The following is a 25,655-nucleotide window of genomic DNA, read 5'->3' as shown; positions in this document are numbered from 1 at the left end:
GTTTTAGAACCGAAGATTCCCACTCCTGATTTGTTTTTTGGTGACAGGTCCAAATTTTTGAGTTTTAAAAACAACTGTAAACTGTTTTTTTGCTTTGAGACCTCGATCCTCTGGTGATTCCATTCAGCGGGTTAAAATCGTCATCTCCCTGCTGCGTGGCGACCCGCAGGATTGGGCGTTTTCCCTGGAATCTGGGAATCCGGCTTTGCTTAATGTAGACTCCTTTTTTCAGGCTTTAGGATTATTATATGATGAACCTAATTCTGTGGATCAAGCTGAGAAGACCTTGTTGGCCCTGTCTCAGGGTCAAGAGGCGGCAGAATTGTATTGTCAGAAATTCAGAAAATGGTCTGTGTTGACTAAATGGAATAATGATGCTTTGGCGGCAATTTTCAGAAAGGGTCTTTCTGAATCCGTTAAAAATGTTATGGTGGGGTTTCCCACGCCTTCCGGTCTGAGTGATTCTATGTCTCTGGCCATTCAGATTGACCGGCGCTTGCGGGAGCGCAGAACTGTGCACGCTGTGGCGTTGTCCTCAGAGCAAATTCCTGAGCCAATGCAGTGTGATATGATTCTGTCTAGAACGGAACGACAAGGATTCAGACGTTAGAATAGGTTGTGTTATTATTGTGGCGACGCTTCCCATGTCATTTCTGTCTGCCCTAAGCGGACAAAGAGGATCGCCAGTTCATTTACCATCAGTACTGTACAACCTAAATTTCTGTTATCTGTGTCCTTGATCTACTCATTGTCATCATTTTCTGTCATGGCGTTTGTGGATTCAGGCGCCGCCTTGAACTTAATAGACTTTGAGTTTGCCAGGCGCTGTGGTTTTCCCTTGCAGCCTTTGCAGAACCCTATTCCTTTAAGGGGCATTGATGCTACACCCTTAGCTAAAAATAAGCCCCAGTTTTGGACACAGGTGACCATGCGCATGGCGCCAGCCCATCAGGAAGTTTGTCGATTTCTGGTGTTGCATAATTTGCATGATGTTATCGTGCTGGGTTTTCCATGGTTGCAGGTACATAATCCTGTGTTGGATTGGAAGTCCATGTCTGTGACTAGTTGGGGTTGTCAGGGAGTTCATAATGATGTTCTTTTGATGTCAATCTCCTCTTCTTCCTCTTCTGAAATTCCAGAGTTTTTGTCTGATTTTCAGGATGTATTCGATGAGCCCAAGTCCAGTTTCCTTCCACCGCACAGGGACTGCGATTGTGCTATTGACTTGATTCCAGGCTGTAAGTTTCCTAAGGGTCGACTTCTCAACCTGTCTGTGCCTGAACATACCGCCATGCGGAGCTATATTAAGGAGTCTTTGGAGAAAGGGCATATTCGGCCATCTTCTTCACCATTGGGAGCGGGGTTCTTTTTTGTTGCTAAAAAAGATGGTTCCTTGAGACCCTGTATTGATTATCGCCTCTTGAATAAAATCACGGTCAAGTTTCAATACCCTTTACCTTTGCTTACCGATTTGTTTTGCTAGGATTAAGGGAGCTAGTTGGTTTACGAAGATTGACCTTCGGGGGCCATATAATCTTGTTCGTATTAAGCAGGGTGATGAATGGAAAACTGCGTTTAACACGCCCGAAGGCCATTTTGAATACCTTGTGATGCCATTCGGGCTCACTAATGCTCCATCTGTTTTTCAGTCCTTCATGCATGATATTTTCCGGACTTATATTGATAAGTTCTTGATTGTATATTTGGACGATATTTTGATTTTTTCCGATGATTGGGAGTCTCATGTGGAACAGGTCAGGATGGTATTTCAGATCCTTCGTGACAATGCCCTGTTTGTGAAAGGGTCTAAGTGTCTCTTTGGGGTGCAGAAGGTTTCTTTTTTGGGCTTTATTTTTTCTCCCTCATCTATAGAGATGGATCCGGTTAAGGTTCAGGCCATTCATGATTGGATTCAGCCCACATCCATGAAGAGCCTTCAGAAATTTTTGGGTTTTGCAAATTTGTATCGCTGTTTCATTGCTAATTTTTCCAGCGTGGTTAAACCCTTGACCGATTTGACGAAGAAAGGCGATGATGTGGCGAATTAGTCCTCTGCGGCTATCTCTGCATTTCAGGAGCTTAAACGTCGATTTACTTCTGCTCCGGTGTTGCGCCAACCGGATGTTTCTCTTCCGTTTCAGGTTGAGGTTGACGCTTCTGAGATTGGGGCAGGGGCCGTTTTGTCTCAGAGGGATCCTGTTGGTTCCTTAATGAAACCGTGTGCCTTCTTTTCCCGTAAGTTTTCGCCTGCTGAATGCAATTATGATGTCGGCAATCGGGAGTTGTTGGCTATGAAGTGGGCATTTGAGGAGTGGCGACATTGGCTTGAGGGAGCTGAGCACCGTATTGTGGTCTTGACCGATCATAAGAATTTGATTTACCTCGAGTCTGTCAAACGGCTGAATCCTAGACAGGCTCGATGGTCCTTGTTTTTTTCCCGTTTTGATTTCGTGGTCTCGTACCTTCCGGGTTCTAAGAACATTAAGGCTGATGCCCTCTCTAGGAGTTTTTTGCCTGATTCTCCTGAGGTGTTAGAACCGGTCGGTATTCTGAAAGAAGGGGTGGTCCTTTCTGCCATTTCCCCTGATTTACAACGGGTTCTTCAGGAATTTCAGGCTGACAAACCTGACCGCTGTCCTGTGGGGAAACTGTTTGTTCCTGACAGATGGACTAGTAGAGTGATTTCTGAGGTTCACTGTTCCGTGTTGGCTGGTCATCCTGGCATTTTTGGTACCAGAGACTTGGTTGGTAGGTCCTTTTGGTGGCCTTCTTTGTCGCGTGATGTGCGTTCTTTTGTGCAGTACTGTGGGACTTGTGCGTGGGCCAAGCCTTGTTGTTCCCGTGCTAGTGGGTTGTTTTTGCCATTGCCAGTCCCTGAGAGGCCCTGGACGCATATTTCTATGGATTTTATTTCTTCCCAGAGGATGTCGGTTATCTGGGTTGTTTGTGACCAGTTCTCTAAGATGGTTCATTTGGTGCCTTTGCCTAAATTGCCTTCCTCTTCGGATTTGGTTCTGTTGTTTTTTCAGCATGTGGTCCGTTTGCATGGTATTCCGGAGAATATTGTGTCCGACAGAGGTTTCCAGTTTGTTTCTAGGTTTTGGCGGGCCTTTTGTGCTAGGCTGGGCATTGATTTGTCTTTTTCTTCTGCGTTTCATCCTCAGACAAATGGTCAGACCGAGCGAACTAATCAGACTTTGGAGACTTATTTGAGATGCTTTGTGTTTGCTGACCAGGATGATTGGGTGGCTTTCTTGCCATTGGCCGAGTTTGCCCTTAATAATCGGGCTAGTTCGGCTACTTTGGTTTCGCCTTTCTTTTGTAATTTTGGTTTTCATCCTCGTTTTTCTTCTGGGCAGGTTGAGCCTTCTGACTGTCCTGGTGTGGATTCTGTGGTTGACAGGTTGCAGCAGATTTGGGCTCATGTGGTGGACAATTTGGTGTTGTCTCAGGAGGAGGCTCAACGTTTTGCTAACCGTCGTCGGTGTGTTGGTTCCCGGCTTCGGGTTGGGGATCTGGTCTGGTTGTCTTCCCATCATGTTCCTATGAAGGTTTCTTCTCCTAAGTTTAAGCCTCGGTTTATTGGTCCTTATAGGATTATTAATCCGGGTCTTTTCTACTGGCGCTTCCGGCCTCTTTTGCGATCCATAATGTCTTCCATAGATCTTTATTGCGGAAATATGTGGAGCCCGTTGTTCCCTCTGTTGATCCTCCGGCCCCTGTGTTGGTTGATGGGGAGTTGGAATATGTTGTTGAGAAGATTTTGGATTCCCGTTTTTCGAGGCGGAAACTTCAGTACCTTGTCAAATGGAAGGGTTATGGCCAGGAGGATAATTCTTGGGTTTTTGCCTCTGATGTCCATGCCGCTGATTTGGTTCGTGCCTTTCATCTGGCTCATCCTGATCTGCCTGGGGGCTCTGGTGAGGGTTCGGTGACCCCTCCTCAAGGGGGGATACTGTTGTGAATTCTGCTTTTGGGCAATCAGGAGACCGATATAATGATGTCATATTGAAACGTGCTAAATAAATAAAGTACACCTTTAATAGGACATTCATATGCTCCTCTTATCCCAGAGGTGGGTGTCCAGGTGTGTAAGATCATGCACTGTTTCAATTAAAACATGACCTGTAAACCCATGATCGATGCAGGCTGTTAGACTTAATATGTCAGAGTGGAACGGTCTCACCCATCTCCTATGCATGCGTTGTGGGTACTCGGCCTCCTCATATAAGGTAGCGGTCTCCTGATTGCTATTAACATACACCGATGTGAATATACATATATTTGGTTCAGGTTACGCTTCTTTTGGGAAGTGACATTTTTCATGGACATGTGGTTTACAGTATTCTTGGTAACCATATAAGTTTTGAGGTTATACGGACTAAGTATAGATACTATAAGCAATAGTCACATGTATATATTTCCTTATTGTGGACATAAGCGTACCTTTTGAACAATTAGGCAGCACGGTTATTCCGTACTATGCTATACCTTTATAGGCGGACTAGCATTTTTTTCTGACCCGATTGTGTCTATTAGAGTGGGTGGCTACCCCTCCTTGTCTTTTAGCATTTTTTTGTATGTGTCACTTGGTGATGGTATCACAATAGTTTGTCTTTTTTAAGTCTTTAAATTAAAAGTTATGTTTTAAGTCCAATTGCTTCTCATACACAACTTTACTATTGGATTATATCCTGCTATACATATTGGACTTCTATATACTGTTTTATGGAAAAGCTGTGCTACAGACCATGGGTGAAAATGTCAACTGCAAATTTGACATCAAATCCACAGCAAATTTATGACAATTCTCGTATTTCCATGAAATGGATTGCATGGGTTGAAATTTGCTTTGAAAATCTGCAACTTTTACACATGGTGTACATTTCAAAATCTGTTTTTTGCACAAATATTTTCCTCTTCAAGTGGAAATAAAATAATACGACCTGCCAATAATTTTCCCTGTATTGATATAAGTGAAAGAGATAAGCAGTTCATATAAAAATGTTTACAAACTATATTAATACAGAAGATAATCAATAAAAATGTACAAGAAAGCTGGGATGATAATCTTTGTGAGGCTTAATTATCCCAAACAGTTTTGGTTTTAGGCTTGATTTAAGCAAAGTTTTTATTATATTAGTGTAATAGCTAAGAATTCAGTGGGCGATTTCATACTTAGACTGGAGCTAGACACCAAATATGGCTACAGCACATGTCATTTGGTCAAAGATTGCAGTTGCTACATCGCAGTGTAATGCCGGTTGCATTGTGACCCCTAGAGACAATGATAAGCAAATCACAAAATATCCATTTGGTCACTTTTTTTTAAATATGATTGATAAGCAAATCACAAAATATCCATCTGGTGCCTTTTTTTTCAACTTGATTGATGCGGCTGTGGTACCCTAAGGGCCACAATCCCACCCATATTACTCTGCACAGATTGACTTTTGACCTTTGTTGCTGTCAAAATTGCCCCAGCCGTTTTAAAGGGAATTTACCGTATATACTCGAGTATAAGCCGACCCGAGTATAAGCCAAGGCCCCAAATTTTGCCACAAAATACTGGAAAAACTTATTGACTCGAGTATAAGCCTAGGGTGGGAAATGCAGCAGCTACTGGTAAATCAGTAGGTTAAATGTTTTTGAATATCAATATTGAATCAGGAGCCCCATATAATGCTCCATGCAATTCATGATGGACCCCATAAGATGCTCCATACAAAATATGTCCCCATATAATGCTCCATAAAGTTCATGATGAGCCCCATAAGATGCTCCATATTAAAATATGCCCCATATAATGCTGCACAAAGGTTAATAATGGCCTCATAAGATGCTCCATATTAAAATATGCCCCATTTAATGCTGCACAAAAGGTTAATGATGACCCCATAAGATGCTCCATAGAATAATATGCCTCATATGCTGCTCCATAAAGGTTAATGATGGCCACATAAGATGCTCCATAGAATAATATACCCCATATAATGCTCCATAAAGGTTGATGGCCCCATAAGATGCTCCATAGAATAATATGCCCCATATGCTGCTGCTGCTGCGATTAAAAAAAATGACATACTCACCTCTCGTCGATGGGGGCCAGGTGCCGGTGTCCTGAGCAGTCGGGGACAAGGCGCGCTATGGGGACCAGGTGCCAATGTCGCTACTGGCTCAGGCCCCTGGCACTTGCAATTTTCACCTGTCCCCGTTCCACCACTGCGCGCTGCTGTGTCTTCCATCTCTCTGCAGTGACTGTTCAGGCAGAGGGCACGCACTAACCACGTAATCGCGCCCTCTGACCTGAACGTCACAGCCAGAGGATGCAGAAAACACAGCCCGGCGGTGGAACGGGAACAGGTGAGTATCGCATGGCTCACCCTCCCCCATTATACTCACCCTCCTGGCGGTTCTCTGCACTTCCCTGCTTCTCAGTTATCGCGGGGTGGCAGCTCCTTCCAGTGCTGAGTGGTCATATGGTATCGCTCATTAAAGTAATGAATATGCTTTCCACGTCTATGGGAGTGGAGTCGCGTGCATATTCATTACTTTAATGAGCGGTACCATGTAACTGCTGAACACAGGAAGAGCTGCCGGCCGGAGACCATCTGAGAAGCAGGGAAGTGCAGAGACCGTGCCAGGAGGGGGTGAGTATGATGTGACAGCCGCCGACTCCTGCCACTCCCACTCCCCCTCCCCCGCCGACCCCCTGGGACAATGACTAGAGTATAAGCCAAGAGGGGCACTTCAGCCTAATAAAATCAGCTGAAAATCTCGGCTTATACAGTTTTTATTACCCTTCATGTGTTTTTTTTATAAAATGCAACAGGACAGTATAAATGCAGCACGCGATAAAAACTACTAAGAAAATTAAGCCACAAATATTTGTATTATATTTAAAATACCCTAAATGCCAGTTGTTTCCATCTACACTGTGCAAACGAGTTTTTCTTTATTTTATTTTAATCTTTATTTTCTTTATTTTTTTAAATGTTACTCACTACAACGTATCTTTGAAGCCACTGTGGAAAAACCCATACAAAATGATATGCGTGTAGTAGCTCCAATTGTTTAGTCAGCACCTAGAGTTATTATTTTACAAATAGTAAAATGGCGTCCACTCCCTCTTATAGAAACAAACTTTGCTTAACCTTTGTAAACTTAAAAAAAGTTTTACGAAATATTTGCTTTTCAGAATATTATTATTTTGGTTAAATAAGTAAGTGCACATAAAGGCTGAATGATGGTGTAAGTTTAGAGATTTTAAGCATCATACAATAAAGCTTTACAAGACAAAGAACTAAATACTGACACCTTTCACCTCTCTTTACATGTTTGTTTTAGTAAATATCTGTATTTCTATTTTGTACTGTAACATTTCTGTTTTGTGTTTTTTACTATTGAACATCTATGAATAATTTGACAACTAGATGTCACCATTTACTTTGCCTAAATAGGGTGTGTTTTTAAAGAGTCAACACAATGACATGGTCAATCCTAGTTGGACAATGTCACTATATGTATCGTGAAGGAAAACCTGGGGAAAAACCTAATGCAAACTTCAAATCCCAAAGTATTTAGTAAAACAAATATGTGAAATGAGCTGACAGAGCCCCATAGAATAGTTCCGCTAAGGGCGCCCGTACACATAGAAGTTGAGTGCAGTATGGTTAACTACAAATGGCCATGGTAAAACACTTTTTGGGAGCAAGGCAAGGACAGTTGCAGAATATAAAATCTATGTGCATAACCTGTGCTTTGTCATCCTGCCAAAAACCTTATACTGAATGTGTTGGCAATTTGAAGTAAACCAATTGTAGTTTCCTAGTCTAATCATGTAAAATGATTGCATATATTACTGCAGAAATTTGTACAGAAGATATTTTGGCTCTCTTGGTTTGGTGCAATAATTTGAGCCAATCCTGTCTTGTACACAGTCAGTATACTCTGTGTTACATTTGTCACACTTGCAGCTGAGAGCAACAGGGTAAGTATACAGTGGATTCACGTGGACAGGGCAGCCAGGAACAGAGATGGTCTTCTGGATATAGTCATGGTAGCTGCAAACATTCTGGTTTGATATGGTCTTTAGTTGTCTTCCTTTCACATTTGGGTCCTGTAAAAAATAAGATGCTTAGTTGGAAAGATGCATTTAGCAAATATTTTCTAAGACATGCCATATCCTTTTATATCAACTATGGTTAACAGCTGCCCTTACAACGTAATTTTCCTACTATTGAAGCCCCTAGATTCTCCTTTCATTGCCCCCATAAAGTATTAGGCCAACAAAAGTGCCCCCATGCACAATATGATACCCCCCACAGTCAATTCCTCCATAGTACCCTATACATGCATGGTATAATAACCCTACTTTTCCCCATCTTACAAAGTATGGCGACACAGTATTTATGCCCCAATTGTGACCCCAGCACACCTCTACATTCAGTATATTAGCCCCAATACAAACCTCCACACAGTATGGTGGCCCGAACACAACCCTCCACACAGTATGATGACCCTTACTAGCCCTCCAAACAATATAATCGCCACCACACAGCCCTCCAAACAGCATAATGTCCACGACACAGCTCTGAAAACAGCATAATGTCCTTCACATAGCATGATAGACCACACACAAACCTTCACACTGTATTATTGCTTGCATATAGTATAAATGGCCCCATCATAGCCCTCCCAAAAGTAAAATGGCCCCCACATAGCCCTGCAAACAGTATAATTGACCCCACATAACCCTGCAAACAGTATAATGGTTCCAACATAGCCCTGCAAACAATATAATGAACTCCCACATAGCTCTGCAAAATGTATAATGGCCCCATACATAGTCCTCCATAAAGTACAAAGGCTCCTATATAGCCCTCCATATAGTATAATGGCCCCCATATATCCCTCCAAATAGTATAATGACCCCACATTGCCCTCCAAATAGTATATGTCCCTACAAATGGTATAATGGCCCCCATATAGCCCTCCATATAGTGTAAGGGCACCCACATAGCTCTCCAAATATTATAATGGCCCCCACATCACCATCCATATAGTATAATGGGCTACTCATAGTCCTCTATGTAGTATAATGGGCTCCACATAGTTCTCCATGCAGTATAATGGGTAAAACATTGCCTTCCATGTAGTATAATGCACCCCACATTGTCCTCCATGTCACACAGGAACACAACAGGCAGGTCCGTGATACTGTTGTGCAGAAGTTTAAAGCCAGACTTGGATATAAAATGATTTCCAAAACTTTAAACATCCCAAGGAGCACTGTGCAAGTGATTATATTGAAATAGAAGGAGTATCATACCACTGCAAATCTACCAAGACCCGGCCGTCCCTCTACACTTTCATCTCAAACATGGAGAAGACCGATCAGAGATGCAGCCAAGAGGCCAATGATCACTCTGGATGAACTGCAGAGATTTACAGCTGAGGTGGGACAGTTTGACCATAGGACGACAATCAGTCGTACATTGCACAAATTTGGCCTTTATGGAAGAGTGGCAAGAAGAAAGCCATTTCTCAAAGATATTCATAAAAAGTGTTGTTTAAAGTTTACAACAAGCCACCTGGGAGACACACCAAACATGTGGAAGAAGGTGCTCTGGTCAGATGAAACCAAAATCGAACTTTTTGGCAACAATGCCAAACGATATGTTTAGCGAAAAGACAACACAGCTCATCACTCTAAACACACCATCCCCACTGTCAAACATGGTAGTGGCAGCATCATGGTTTTGGCCTGATTTTCTTCAGACAGGGAAGATGGTTACTATTGATGAGAAGATGGGTGGAGCCAAATACAGGACCATTCTTGAAGAAAACCTGTTGGAGTCTGCAAAAGACCTGAGACTGGGATGGAGATTTGTCTTCCAACAAGACAATGATCCCAAACCTAAAGCAAAATCTACAATGGAATAGTTCACAAATAAATGTATCCAGGTATTAGAATGGCCAAGTCAAAGTCCAGACCTCAATCCAATCGAGAATCTGTGAAAAGAGCTGAAAACTGCTGTTCACAAACGATCTCCATCAAACCTCACTGAGCTCGAGCTGTTTGCCAAGGAAGAATGGGCAAGAATTTCAGTCTCTCGATTTACAAAACTGATAGAGACATACCCCAAGCGACTTGCAGCTGTAATCACAGCAAAAGGTGGTGCAGCAAAGTATTAAGTTAAAAGGGCCGAATAATATTGAACGCCCCACTTTTCAGTTTTTTAATTTCCACAAAAATTTAAACTAACCAATAAATTTCATTCAACTTCACAATTGTGTTCCACTTGTTGTTGATTCTTCACCAAAAATTTACACTTGGTATCTTTATGTTTGAAGTATAATATGTGGGAAAAGTTTGAAAATTTCCAGGGGGCCGAATACTTTCACAAGGCACTGTAGCTATGATATATATAGCATGTGATATATGTATGCCCCCAAAGGGTAAATGTTTTTCAGCCCATTTACTTAGTACATGCACATTAATAGTCTAGGATACCCACTCCTTAATAATGGGAAAAAATGTATTCTGAGGCTCTCCATTATGTCTATTCAAAGGGGTATTGGTGTGCCTTATTTACATTTTTGGCATCCCGTGCACTTAGTGCATACGCTTTACCAGTCTAGGAGACCCACACCTTAGTAATAGAAAAAATGCTTTTTCTCAAGCTCCACCTTCTAGTTGAGGGAACATTTTTAGAAACCAAAAGACCCTGTGGTTTCTATTAATATGTGATCCATTGCCTTGTTGTGGGCTGTCAGGTGGTCCTTACTTAGGGAAAATATAGGTAATAGGTAATAGGTAAAATATTTGAAGGGTTTCTGAGGGACGTTATTCTGGATTATCTCAATGAGAATAACTGTTTAACTCCATATCAGCATGGGTTTATGAGAAATCGCTCCTGTCAAACCAATCTAATCAGTTTTTATGAAGAGGTAAGCTATAGGCTGGACCACGGTGAGTCATTGGATGTGGTATATCTCGATTTTTCCAAAGCGTTTGATACCGTGCCGCACAAGAGGTTGGTACACAAAATGAGAATGCTTGGTCTGGGGGAAAATGTGTGTAAATGGGTTAGTAACTGGCTTAGTGATAGAAAGCAGAGGGTGGTTATAAATGGTATAGTCTCTAACTGGGTCGCTGTGACCAGTGGGGTACCGCAGGGGTCGGTATTGGGACCTGTTCTCTTCAACATATTCATTAATGATCTGGTAGAAGGTTTACACAGTAAAATATCGATATTTGCAGATGATACAAAACTATGTAAAGCAGTTAATACAAGAGAAGATAGTATTCTGCTACAGATGGATCTGGATAAGTTGGAAACTTGGGCTGAAAGGTGGCAGATGAGGTTTAACAATGATAAATGTAAGGTTATACACATGGGAAGAAGGAATCAATATCACCATTACACACTGAACGGGAAACCACTGGGTAAATCTGACAGGGAGAAGGACTTGGGGATCCTAGTTAATGATAAACTTTCCTGGAGCAGCCAGTGCCAGGCAGCAGCTGCCAAGGCAAACAGTATCATGGGGTGCATTAAAAGAGGTCTGGATACACATGATGAGAGCATTATACTTCCTCTGTACAAATCCCTAGTTAGACCGCACATGGAGTACTGTGTCCAGTTTTGGGCACCGGTGCTCAGAAAGGATATAATGGAACTAGAGAGAGTACAAAGGAGGGCAACAAAATTAATAAAGGGGATGGGAGAACTACAATACCCAGATAGATTAGCGAAATTAGGATTACATAGTAACATAGTAACATAGTAACATAGTTAGTAAGGCCGAAAAAAGACATTTGTCCATCCAGTTCAGCCTATATTCCATTATAATAAATACCCAGATCTACGTCCTTCTACAGAACCTAATAATTGTATGATACAATATTGTTCTCCTCCAGGAAGACATCCAGGCCTCTCTTGAACCCCTCGACTGAGTTCGCCATCACCACCTCCTCAGGCAAGCAATTCCAGATTCTCACTGCCCTAACAGTAAAGAATCCTCTTCTGTGTTGGTGGAAAAACCTTCTCTCCTCCAGACGCAAAGAATGCCCCCTTGTGCCCGTCACCTTCCTTGGTATAAACAGATCCTCAGCGAGATATTTGTATTGTCCCCTTATATACTTATACATGGTTATTAGATCGCCCCTCAGTCGTCTTTTTTCTAGACTAAATAATCCTAATTTCGCTAATCTATCTGGGTATTGTAGTTCTCCCATCCCCTTTATTAATTTTGTTGCCCTCCTTTGTACTCTCTCTAGTTCCATTATATCCTTCCTGAGCACCGGTGCCCAAAACTGGACACAGTACTCCATGTGCGGTCTAACTAGGGATTTGTACAGAGGCAGTATAATGCTCTCATCATGTGTATCCAGACCTCTTTTAATGCACCCCATGATCCTGTTTGCCTTGGCAGCTGCTGCCTGGCACTGGCTGCTCCAGGTAAGTTTATCATTAACTAGGATCCCCAAGTCCTTCTCCCTGTCAGATTTACCCAGTGGTTTCCCGTTCAGTGTGTAATGGTGATATTGATTCCCTCTTCCCATGTGTATAACCTTACATTTATCATTGTTAAACCTCATCTGCCACCTTTCAGCCCAAGTTTCCAACTTATCCAGATCCATCTGTAGCAGAATACTATCTTCTCTTGTATTAACTGCTTTACATAGTTTTGTATCATCTGCAAATATCGATATTTTACTGTGTAAACCTTCTACCAGATCATTAATGAATATGTTGAAGAGAACAGGTCCCAATACTGACCCCTGCGGTACCCCACTGGTCACAGCGACCCAGTTAGAGACTATACCATTTATAACCACCCTCTGCTTTCTATCACTAAGCCAGTTACTAACCCATTTACACACATTTTCCCCCAGACCAAGCATTCTCATTTTGTGTACCAACCTCTTGTGCGGCACGGTATCAAACGCTTTGGAAAAATCGAGATATACCACGTCCAATGACTCACCGTGGTCCAGCCTATAGCTTACCTCTTCATAAAAACTGATTAGATTGGTTTGACAGGAGCGATTTCTCATAAACCCATGCTGATATGGAGTTAAACAGTTATTCTCATTGAGATAATCCAGAATAACATCCCTCAGAAACCCTTCAAATATTTTACCAACAATAGAGGTTAGACTTACTGGCCTATAATTTCCAGGTTCACTTTTAGAGCCCTTTTTGAATATTGGCACCACATTTGCTATGCGCCAGTCCTGCGGAACAGACCCTGTCGCTATAGAGTCCCTAAAAATAAGAAATAATGGTTTATCTATTACATTACTTAGTTCTCTTAGTACTCGTGGGTGTATGCCATCCGGACCCGGAGATTTATCTATTTTAATCTTATTTAGCCGGTTTCGCACCTCTTCTTGGGTTAGATTGGTGACCCTTAATACAGGGTTTTCATTGTTTCTTGGGATTTCACCTAGCATTTCATTTTCCACCGTGAATACCGTGGAGAAGAAGGTGTTTAATATGTTAGCTTTTTCCTCGTCATCTACAACCATTCTTTCCTCACTATTTTTTAAGGGGCCTACATTTTCAGTTTTTATTCTTTTACTATTGATATAGTTGAAGAACAGTTTGGGATTAGTTTTACTCTCCTTAGCAATGTGCTTCTCTGTTTCCTTTTTGGCAGCTTTAATTAGTTTTTTAGATAAAGTATTTTTCTCCCTATAGTTTTTTAGAGCTTCAATGGTGCCATCCTGCTTTAGTAGTGCAAATGCTTTCTTTTTACTGTTAATTGCCTGTCTTACTTCTTTGTTTAGCCACATTGGGTTTTTCCTATTTCTAGTCCTTTTATTCCCACAAGGTATAAACCGCTTACACTGCCTATTTAGGATGTTCTTAAACATTTCCCATTTATTATCTGTATTCTCATTTCTGAGGATATTGTCCCAGTCTACCAGATTAAGGGCATCTCTAAGCTGTTCAAACTTTGCCTTCGTAAAGTTCAATGTTTTTGTGACTCCCTGACAAGTCCCCCTAGTGAAAGACAGGTGAAACTGCACAATATTGTGGTCGCTATTTCCTAAATGCCCAACCACCTGCAGATTTGTTATTCTGTCAGGTCTATTAGATAGTATTAGGTCTAAAAGTGCTGCTCCTCTGGTTGGATTCTGCACCAATTGTGAAAGATAATTTTTCTTGGTTATTAGCAGAAACCTGTTGCCTTTATGGGTTTCACAGGTTTCTGTTTCCCAGTTAATATCCGGGTAGTTAAAGTCCCCCATAACCAGGACCTCATTATGGGTTGCAGCTTCATCTATCTGCTTTAGAAGTAGACTTTCCATGGTTTCTGTTATATTTGGGGGTTTGTAACAGACCCCAATGAGAATTTTGTTACCATTTTTCCCTCCATGAATTTCAACCCATATGGACTCGACATCCTCATTCCCTTCGCTAATATCCTCCCTTAAAGTGGACTTTAGACAAGACTTTACATAGAGACAAACCCCTCCTCCTCTCCGATTTTTACGATCCTTTCTAAACAGACTGTAACCCTGTAAGTTAACTGCCCAGTCATAGCTTTCATCTAACCATGTCTCGGTTATTCCCACTATGTCAAAGTTACCTGTAGATATTTCTGCTTCTAGTTCTTCCATCTTGTTTGTCAGGCTTCTGGCGTTTGCGAGCATGCAGTTCAGAGGATTTTGTTTTGTTCCAATCTCCTCACTGTGGATTGTTTTAGAAATGTTCTTACCTCCCTTCTGAGTATGTTTTCCTGGGTCGTCTTTGTTCAAGTCTAATGTTTTTCTTCCCGTCCCCTCTTCTTCTAGTTTAACGCCCTCCTGATGAGTGTAGCGAGTCTTCTGGCGAATGTGTGTTTCCCAGGTTTGTTGAGGTGTAGTCCGTCTCTGGCGAGGAGTCCATCGTACAAGTAATTCACACCGTGGTCCAGGAATCCGAATCCTTGTTGTCTGCACCATCGTCTTAGCCAGTTGTTTGCATCAAGGATCCTGTTCCATCTCCTGGTGCCATGCCCGTCTACTGGAAGGATAGAAGAAAAAACTACCTGTGCATCCAGTTCCTTTACTTTCTTCCCCAACTCTTCAAAGTCCTTGCAGATTGTCGGTAGGTCCTTCCTTGCCGTGTCATTGGTGCCAACATGTATCAGAAGAAATGGGTGGACGTCCTTGGAGCTGAAGAGCTTTGGTATCCTATCGGTCACATCCTTGATCATCGCACCTGGAAGGCAGCATACTTCTCTTGCAGTTATGTCCGGTCTGCAGATGGCTGCTTCTGTGCCTCTCAGTAGTGAGTCTCCCACCACCACCACTCTTCGTTGCTTCTTGGCTGTACTTTTTGCTGTCACTTGTTGCTGTGTGCCCTTTTCTTTTTTGCTTGCTGGTATTGCTTCATTCTTGGGTGTGCCATCTTCATCCTCTACAAAGATTTGAAATCGGTTCTTCAGTTGTGTGGTTGGTGATTTCTCCATGGTCTTCTTGCTTCTTTTGGTCACATGCTTCCACTCATCTGCTTTTGGAGGTTCTCTGACACTTTTTGCACCTTCTGTGACCAGTAGAGATGCTTCTGTTCTGTCTAGAAAGTCTTCATTCTCTTTGATGAGTTTCAAAGTTGCTATTCTTTCTTCCAGACCCCGCACCTTTTCTTCTAAAAGGGCCACTAGTCTACACTTCTGACAGGTGAAATTGGATTCTTCTTCTGGTCGATCTGTGAACATGTAGCACATGCTGCAGCTCACCATGTAGGTTGTCACATTTGCCATGTTGCTCCTAGATCCTGCTGACTTGCTGTGTGTTTTCCTTCTTGTGTAATCTACTCAGCCAAGCTCTCTTGCAATAATGTCCTACAGGCAAAAATCCCTGGTTTGGTGATGCTTTCGAAGCAGCTGGTCCCGGCTGTACCCAACGATCTTCTAGCTTAGGGAGACTTCGCTTCTCCCAGAAGGCACCTGGAATATGCAAATTAGCCTCCTGAAGCTTGAATCCCTCGTTTGGTGATGCTTTCGAAGCAGCTGGTCCCGGCTGTACCCAACGATCTTCTAGCTTAGGGAGACTTCGCTTCTCCCAGAAGGCACCTGGAATATGCAAATTAGCCTCCTGAAGCTTGAATCCCTCGTTTGGTGATGCTTTCGAAGCAGCTGGTCCCGGCTGTACCCAACGATCTTCTAGCTTAGGGAGACTTCGCTTCTCCCAGAAGGCACCTGGAATATGCAAATTAGCCTCCTGAAGCTTGAATCCCTGGTTTGGTGATGCTTTCGAAGCAGCTGGTCCCGGCTGTACCCAACGATCTTCTAGCTTAGGGAGACTTCGCTTCTCCCAGAAGGCACCTGGAATATGCAAATTAGCCTCCTGAAGCTTGAATCCCTGGTTTGGTGATGCTTTCGAAGCAGCTGGTCCCGGCTGTACCCAACGATCTTCTAGCTTAGGGAGACTTCGCTTCTCCCAGAAGGCACCTGGAATATGCAAATTAGCCTCCTGAAGCTTGAATCCCTGGTTTGGTGATGCTTTCGAAGCAGCTGGTCCCGGCTGTACCCAACGATCTTCTAGCTTAGGGAGACTTCGCTTCTCCCAGAAGGCACCTGGAATATGCAAATTAGCCTCCTTGAAGCTTGATTATTTAGTCTAGAAAAAAGACGACTGAGGGGTGATCTAATAACCATGTATAAGTATATAAGGGGACAATACAAATATCTCGCTGAGGATCTGTTTATACCAAGGAAGGTGACGGGTACAAGAGGGCATTCTTTGCGACTGGAGGAGAGAAGGTTTTTCCACCAACATAGAAGAGGATTCTTTACTGTTAGGGCGGTAAGAATCTGGAATTGCTTACCTGAGGAGGTGGTGATGGCGAACTCAGTCGAGGGGTTCAAGAGAAGCCTGGATGTCTTCCTGGAGCAGAACAATATTGTATCATACAATTATTAGGTTCTGTAGAAGGACGTAGATCTGGGGATTTATTATGATGGAATATAGGCTGAACTGGATGGACAAATGTCTTTTTTCAGCCTTACTAACTATGTTACTATGTTACTATGTTAGGGAGTAGTGATGAGCGAGTATGCTTGAAACTCAAGATTTCTGAGCATGCTCAGGTGTTCTAGTATCTTCGGCGTGCTCGTAGATTATGTATGTGTCACCACAGCTGCATGATTTGCAGCTGCTAGACAACCTGTATACATGCAGGGATTGCATGTTTGTTAGGGAATCCCCACATGTATTTTGGTAGTCCATAACTTGATTTCTTTTTTCCATACACTTATTGACAGATTCATGTTTTTATTGGCAATCTGTGCTCAGAAATTCATGAAAGCAGACAGGGTTGTTTGCGTTCCTCGAGAGTTTGTTGCTGCCACGTACAAGAAAAAATATTTTCAGGGCTGATTCAAATCCTTTCTATATTTTGCAATTATACTGCTCTTATCTGCAGTTTGTGTAGGGTGAGCTGTCGCAGTTGGGATAGCGTATTACAGGCATCTAGTCAGGAATTATTGCCTTCTAAATTATAATCCTTGCTGCTTCAACCTAAAAATAAAAGATATCAAGGTAACATCTATTCTGGTCTCTATTAATACTGATGTTATCTGCGTTTAGTGTAGGAATGGGTGCTATATATTATCTGCTGGAAAAGAGTGTTCATTCTGGTCACATGCATCTTCCATAGTCCATAACTTGATTGCTTTTTTTTAATACATTCATTGATAGATTCATGATTTTTTTACGGTGATTTATAGTATTCTGTACTCAGATGTTCATCAAAGCAGGCAAAATTAACATGTAATGTGGCCATTCGCTGTAAGAGGTAGTGTTGAGAGACTTGATGCTACTAGAGCTGGAATTGCCACTTCTGAACTCTCCAGTGCTTTGTTTCCAGCCATTTGTAGGTGCTTCTTGAATTATATTTGGGGTCATTGTCCTGTTGGATGACCCATGACCTAGGAGGCCAACCCAACTTTTTGACACTGGGCACTACATTGCTAGCAAAAATCCTTTGGGAATGTTCACATTTCATGATGCCTTGCACACAGACAAGGCACCCAGTGCCAGAGGCAGGAAAATGACCCCAAAACATCTTTGAACCTTTACCATATTTGACTGTAACTACTGTGTTCTTTTATTTGTAGGCTTCATTATATTTACAGTAAACAATACAATGATGTGATTTACCGAAAGGCTTTATCTTGGTTTCATCTGTCTACAAGACGATTGCTGGCTCTCTGAAAATAGTGGGGTCCACCTGCTGGCCCTCTATAAATTGTGAGGGCCGCATCCTGTAGTAGCAATATATGGCTATGCAAGGCATAGCCAAAACTGTTGAGTGAGGGCGCTGTTGGCCCTCTAAAATTAGAGTGAGTGCCGCCTGATATCCCTCTGGCAATAGTGAGAGGCACATGCTGGCCTTCTAACAATAGTGAGGGCCGAATGCTTGCCCTCTAACAACGGTAAGGGCCACCTGATGGCCCTCTACAAATAATGAGAACTGCCTGATGGCCCTGAAAAAGAAATGTGACTTTCAGAGTCCCTCCATCATAAATAAAGCAAGATGTGTCTAATCATGTTTCACACACCATATGGCAAGAAAGTGTAGTAAAATTTTAAAATTCCTGGTGAATGTTTTTGTCACCATAGAAAGCAATGCAAACTTGCAAAAATGCATTAAGAACACTATGTGTGAACTTAGCCCAAGGTGTGGAGAAGCGTTTTGTTTTCTCTTGTTTATTTTGCCTTATATACATAACAGTGGCTTAATTTTCTGACAGCATTGTTCCCAGCAGTGACCTGGGATTCAGAGATGCTTCCAGGGATCATCTTCATGCTGCTCCCATACTATTTCAGCACTGTTTCCATCGATTTAAGACATTTTTAGACCCTTCCAGACCTCTGGAGGGGGATGGGGGTGGCCGGAAAATGCTTGAGTTTCCCATTGACTTCCATTATACTTGTTACTCGGGTAGAGCATCCAAGCATTACGATTTGCTCGACTCGAGTAACGAGCACCAGGGCCAGACTGGCGTCTATGATGCCGGTACAGTTGAATGCAATGATGGAGGAGAGAGCGTCTGCTGTCACTCCCTCTCCCATCATTCCCTGCTCTGCCTTTGACACTGCGGGTGCGCGATATCATATCATGTCGCACCTGCTGTGTGTCGGGCGGGCAGACTGCAGCTGCTGAGACCAGAGCCTGGAGCAGCGCGGGGCAAGAGTGTTTTCTTTTCTTATATATACATCAATGAGTGATAACTGGATTGTGGGGCTATGGGGGCTGTGCTGCATTAGATTCTATGGGGGTTGTGCTGCATTACATTCTATGGGGCTGTGCTGTATTACATTCTATGGGGGCTGGCTGAATTACATTCTATGGGGCTGTGCTGCATTACATTCTATGGGGCTGTGCTGCATTACATTCTATGGGGGCTGGCTGCATTACATTCTATGGGGGCTGGCTGCATTACATTCTATGGGGCTGTGCTGCATTACATTCTACGGGGCTGGCTGCATTACATTCTATGGGGGCTGGCTGCATTACATTCTATGGGGGCTGGCTGCATTACATTCTATGGGGCTGTGCTGCATTACATTCTATGGGGGCTGTGCTGCATTACATTCTATGGGGCTGTGCTGCATTACATTCTATGGGGTTGCGCTGCATTACATTCTATGGGGCTGTGCTGCATTACATTCTATGGGGCTGTGCTGCATTACATTCTATGGGGGCTGGCTGTATTACATCCTATGGGGACTGGCTGTATTACATTCTATGGGGGCTGTGCTGCAATACATTCTATGGAGGCTGTGCTGTATTAAATTCTATGGGGGCTGTGCTGCATTACATTCTATGGGGTTGCGCTGCATTACATTCTATGGGGCTGTGCTGCATTACATTCTATGGGGCTGTGCTGCATTACATTCTATGGGGGCTGGCTGTATTACATCCTATGGGGGCTGGCTGTATTACATTCTATGGGGGTTGTGCTGCATTACATTCTATGGGGGCTGGCTGCATTACATTCTATGGGAGCTATGCTGTATTACATTCTATGGGGCTGTGCTGCATTACATTCTATGGGGCTGGCTGCATTACATTCTATGGGGGCTGTGCTGCATTACATTCTATGGGGTTGTGCTGCATTGCATTCTATGGGGTTGTGCTGCATTACATTCTATGGGGCTGTGCTGCATTACATTCTATGGGGGCTGTGCTGCATTACATTCTATGGGGTTGTGCTGCATTGCATTCTATGGGGTTGTGCTGCATTACATTCTATGGGGCTGTGCTGCATTACATTCTATGGGGGCTGTGCTGCATTACATTCTATGGGGCTGGCTGCATTACATTCTATGGGGGCTGTGCTGCATTACATTCTATGGGGTTGTGCTGCATTACATTCTATGGGGCTGGCTGCATTACATTCTATGGGGGCTGTGCTGCATTACATTCTATGGGGTTGTGCTGCATTACATTCTATGGGGCTGTGCTGCATTACATTCTATGGGGCTGTGCTGCATTACATTCTATGGGGGCTGGCTGCATTACATTCTATGGGGGCTGTGATGCATTACATTCTATGGGGGCTGGCTGTATTACATTCTATGGGGGTTGTGCTGCATTACATTCTATGGGGCTGTGCTGCATTACATTCTATGGGGGCTGGCTGCATTACATTCTATGGGAGCTGTGCTGTATTACATTCTATGGGGGCTGGCTGTATTACATTCTATGGGGGCTGTGCTGCATTACATTATATGGGTCTGTGCTGCATTACATTCTATGGGGGCTCTGCTGCATTACATTCTATGGGAGCTGTGCTGTATTACACTCTATGGGGGCTGGCTGTATTATATTCTATGGGGCTGGCTGTATTACATTCTATGGGGGCTGTGCTGCATTACATTCTATGGGGGCTGTGCTGTATTACATTCTATGGGGGTTGTGCTGCATTCCATTCCATGGGGCTGTGCTGCATTACATTCTATGGGGGCTAGCTGCATTACATTCTATGGGGGCTGGCTGTATTACATTCTATGGGGGCTGTGCTGCATTACATTCTATGGGGGCTGTGCTGTATTACATTCTATGGGGGCTGTGCTGTATTACATTCTATGGGAGCTGTGCTGCATTACATTCTATGGGGGCTGTGCTGTATTACATTCTATGGGGGCTGGCTGTATTACATTCTATGGGGGCTGGCTGCATTACATTCTATGGGAGCTGTGCTGTATTACATTCTATGGGGCTGTGCTGTATTACATTCTATGGGGGCTGGCTGTATTACATTCTATGGGGGCTGTGCTGCATTACATTCTATGGAGGCTGTGCTGTATTAAATTCTATGGGGGCTGTGCTGTATTACATTCTATGGGGGCTGTGCTGTATTACATTCTATGGGGCTGTGCTGCATTACACTCTATGGGGGCTGTGCTGTATTACATTCTATGGGGACTGAGCTGTAATGCTGAATACAGCTGTAATTATGTTATATAGTCGTGTTACACTCCCCTCACTTCTTGTAACCTACAAGTGTGCAAAGATATTATACAGTCACCATGCGACAAGTGGGCCTGTGTGACTTCAAATGCCAGGGCTGAATTTTAGTCCCAGTCCGGCCCTGACGAGCACCCAAGCATTTTAGTGCTTTTTCATCACTAGACATCAGTTCTCTTTCAAAACTCCAATCAATAATAGGTCTCCTCATGATCAAAACATTTATAGACTGTTGTAAAAAGTAAAGGGGATGCTGCACAATGGTAGACATGGACCTCTCCCAACTTTTTTGAGAAGTGTTGCTGCCATCAATTTCTAAATTAGTTAATTTTCCAAATGAAATGGAAAAATGGCTTTTGTGCTGTTAGCTAATCTTTTGTAAGACATTCAGTCATTATAGGACATTATGTAATGTATATGGTTTAATTCCATCTATTGTGTTTCTTGTACTTTGCTGCCATCAACGGCCAGTTGTTATATTGTGTTGTTCACAGGGGTGGATTAAGGGTAGCCAGGGCCCCGGGCTGTTCACACACTGTGGGCCCCCCCAGTTATGTGACGGGGGTCACGATATACCCGAACCAGATTATTCCAGAAAAAGGGCCGGGCCCTACTCTACTGTAACCTAGGAAATATTTGTTAAAATCTGCAATACAATTTAGGTATATCTTGACCAATAATATCACATACAAGGAACAAATACCACCGCACCATGACCAGACCACAAATTACAACCACAGTGATCGAATAATAGCACATACAAGGGACAAATACCACCGCACCATTTCCAGACCACATATTACCATACCTCCCAACTTTTGAAGTTGGGAAAGAGGGAGAAAGTTTGCGGCGCGCGCTGCGCGCCGCAGCAAATTTTAGGACACACCTCTGACCACACCCATTCACTAGTCACACCCATATCCATGTCTCAACCACACCCATTTAGCACTGCTGATCACACTGTTCATAAAGAATAATTATAAAAAAAAATATGGCCACACAGTGCTCGATACTGTATAATGGCCACACAGTGCTCCATACTGTATAACGACCCCACATGACTACATGATGCTCAATACTGTATAATGGCCACACATGATGCTCCATACTGTATAATGACCACACATGATGCTCCATACTGTATAATGACCACACATGATGCTCCATACTGTATAATGACCGCACATGATGCTCCATAGTGTATAATGACCGCACATGATGCTCCATACTGTATAATGGCCACACATGATGCTCCATAGTGTATAATGACCGCACATGATGCTCCATACTGTATAATGGCCACACATGATGCTCCTTACTGTATATTGGCCGCACATGATAATGGCCACACATAGCTACTCCTACACACGCGGCTGCGCTCCGTAAACTTTGCATACACGGCTCCGCTCCGTACACACGGCTCCACTCCATACATCTCATACACACACGGCTCCGCTCCGTACACATTCAGCTCCGCTCCATACACGGCTCTGCTCCATACACCTCATACACACACGGCTCTGCTCCATACACCTCATACACGGCTCCGCTCCATACATCTCGTACACACGGCACTACTCCGTACACCTCATACACACACCGCTCCGCTCCATACACATTGCACACACTGCTCCGCATACCTTGCACACACACAGCTCCGCTGCGTACACCTCATACACATACGGCTCCTCTCCATACATCTCGTACACACACGGCACCACTCCGTACACCTCATACACACGTGGCTGTGCTCCGTACACCTCATACACACGCGGCTGTGCTCCGTACACCTCGTACACACGCGGCAGTGCTCTGTACACCTCGTACACACGGCTCCGCTCCGTACACCTCGTACACACGCGGCTGTGCTCCGTACACCTCGTACACATGGCTCCGTACACCTCTTACACACGACTCCGCTCCGTACACCTTGTACACATGCGGCTGTGCTCCGTACACCTTGCACACATGGCTCTGTACACCTCTTACACACGACTCCGCTCCGTACACCTCGTACACACGCGGCTGTGCTCCGTACACCTCGTACACACGACTCCACTCCGTACACCTTTCACATGCTGCTCCGCTCCGTACACCTCGTACACACGCGGCTGTGCTCCGTACACCTCATACACATGCGGCTGTGCTCCGTACACCTTGTACACATGGCTCCGTACACCTCTTACACACGCGGCAGTGCTCCGTACACCTCGTACACACGCGGCAGTGCTCCGTACACCTCGTACACACGCGGCTGTGCTCCGTACACCTCGTACACACGCGGCTGTGCTCCGTACACCTCGTACACATGGCTCCGTACAACTCTTACACACGCGGCTGTGCTCCGTACACCTCGTACACATGGCTCCGTACAACTCTTACACACGCGGCTGTGCTCCGTACACCTCGTACACACGACTCCACTCCGTACACCTTGTACACATGCGGCTGTGCTCCGTACACCTTGTACACATGGCTCCGTACACCTCTTACACACGCGGCAGTGCTCCGTACACCTCGTACACACGCGGCTGTGCTCCGTACACCTCGTACACACGCGGCTGTGCTCCGTACACCTCGTACACATGGCTCCGCTCCATACACCTCGTACACACGCGGCTGTGCTCTGTACACCTTGTACACATGACTCCGCTCCGTACACCTCATACACACGCTGCTCTGCTCCGTACACCTCGTACACACGCGGCTGCGCTCCGTACACCTCATGCACACGGCTCGGTACACATCGTACACACATGGCTCCGCTCCATACACCTCGTACACACGCGGCTGTGCTCCGTACACCTCGTACACACGCGGCTGTGCTCCGTACACATCGTACACACATGGCTCCGCTCCATACACCTCGTACACACGCGGCTGTGCTCCGTACACCTCGTACACACATGGCTCCGCTCCATACACCTCGTACACACGCGGCTGTGCTCCGTACACCTCGTACACACGCGGCTGTGCTCTGTACACCTCGTACACACACGGCTGTGCTCTGTACACTTTGTACACATGACTCCGCTCCGTACACCTCATACACACGCTGCTCTGCTCCGTACACCTCGTACACACGCGGCTGCGCTCCGTACACCTCATGCACACGGCTCCGTACACATCGTACACACATGGCTCCGCTCCATAGACCTTTCACACGCTGCTCTGATCCATACACCTCGTACACACACGGCTCTGCTACATCCACACTGTAAACACCTCCTGACCTCACACATACGCTGCCTTACCCTCCTCCGGCGCCATGGCAACCAGCAAAGTCCTGTACACGGAGGTCCTCCTCCCGATCATGTAACCCCTGACTCCTCCCATCCTGTGACCTCATCACAGGTCCTGTGCACAGAGCAGCCATTATGTGGGGTGCTGCTGTGCAGGCCTGGTGCAGGGACTCGGAGCTCTCAGCTGACCGGCTGATACACGCACCTCCCAACCAATGCGGGCCCCCTCTCTCTGCCCACCGGGTCCGGGGGCACACAAATGCCGGCGGGCATTCAGACAATTAGTGGAGGGTCAATTTGAGCGGTAGCCCAGGGCCCCCCCAGACCACTGGGCCCTGGGCTACCGCCCATATTGACCCTCTGACAATCCGCCCCTGGTTGTTCATGTAATATTACTCTGCTTTACCCATAATACCTTTATTTCTCCAACTCCTCCTATCTTTATCTCACTTCCATCTTCTTGTGGTCAGTGCCGTCTTGCACAACACATGTTTCAGGACTGGAGAAAGGATTCTCTTGTCACCTCTAGTGCAGCGCCCCAGAGGTCCTGGTTGTTGCTGTAATGTCGTTCTTCCACTAGGGGGAGTGATGTTACGTCTGATGGCACCAAAGGAGTTCACCCTGCCAGGTATCACAGCTACACACACACTTCACACACCAGTCCACCAGGGGGAGCTAAGGGTTCTGTTCACTAGGCCACTCCTCACATAGGGTAAAACTGGTGGGTTGGTTAGGAAGTTAGTCAGTCAGAGGGAGTAGGAGGAGAGGAGAGTTCCTGGCTGGGGGCCGACGAGGAAAGGTCTCCAGGTCGAGCTGGCTGGGGTGATCCCTGGTCAGATCCAGACTGAAGTCTGAGGAGGAAGGAAAGAAGGACACGGAGCTGCGCCTGCAACCCATGCGGCAGCCTCCTAAGAAAGGACACGAAAGGAATTGT

At 44.6% G+C, this 25,655-nt stretch overlaps 1 protein-coding gene across 7 annotated transcripts in view; it reads right to left on the bottom strand.

Annotated features, from left to right (window-relative positions):
* Positions 1 to 4,629: 4,629 nt before the first annotated feature.
* TSHB (thyroid stimulating hormone subunit beta) overlaps positions 4,630 to 25,655 on the bottom strand; it is a 264,528-nt gene continuing 243,502 nt past the window's right edge. For all 7 annotated transcript variants that reach the window (XM_069761709.1, XM_069761714.1, XM_069761715.1 and 4 more), the window contains one exon: positions 4,630 to 8,119. In XM_069761709.1, the coding sequence (XP_069617810.1) occupies positions 7,859 to 8,119 (261 nt within the window). In that variant the 3' untranslated portion in view covers positions 4,630 to 7,858. The remainder of the gene's footprint in view (positions 8,120 to 25,655) is intronic.

This window comes from Ranitomeya imitator, chromosome 3 (genome assembly GCF_032444005.1).
Source record: "Ranitomeya imitator isolate aRanImi1 chromosome 3, aRanImi1.pri, whole genome shotgun sequence".
Lineage (NCBI taxonomy): Eukaryota > Metazoa > Chordata > Amphibia > Anura > Dendrobatidae > Ranitomeya > Ranitomeya imitator.
This window is presented reverse-complemented; position numbering and strand designations above follow the sequence as displayed.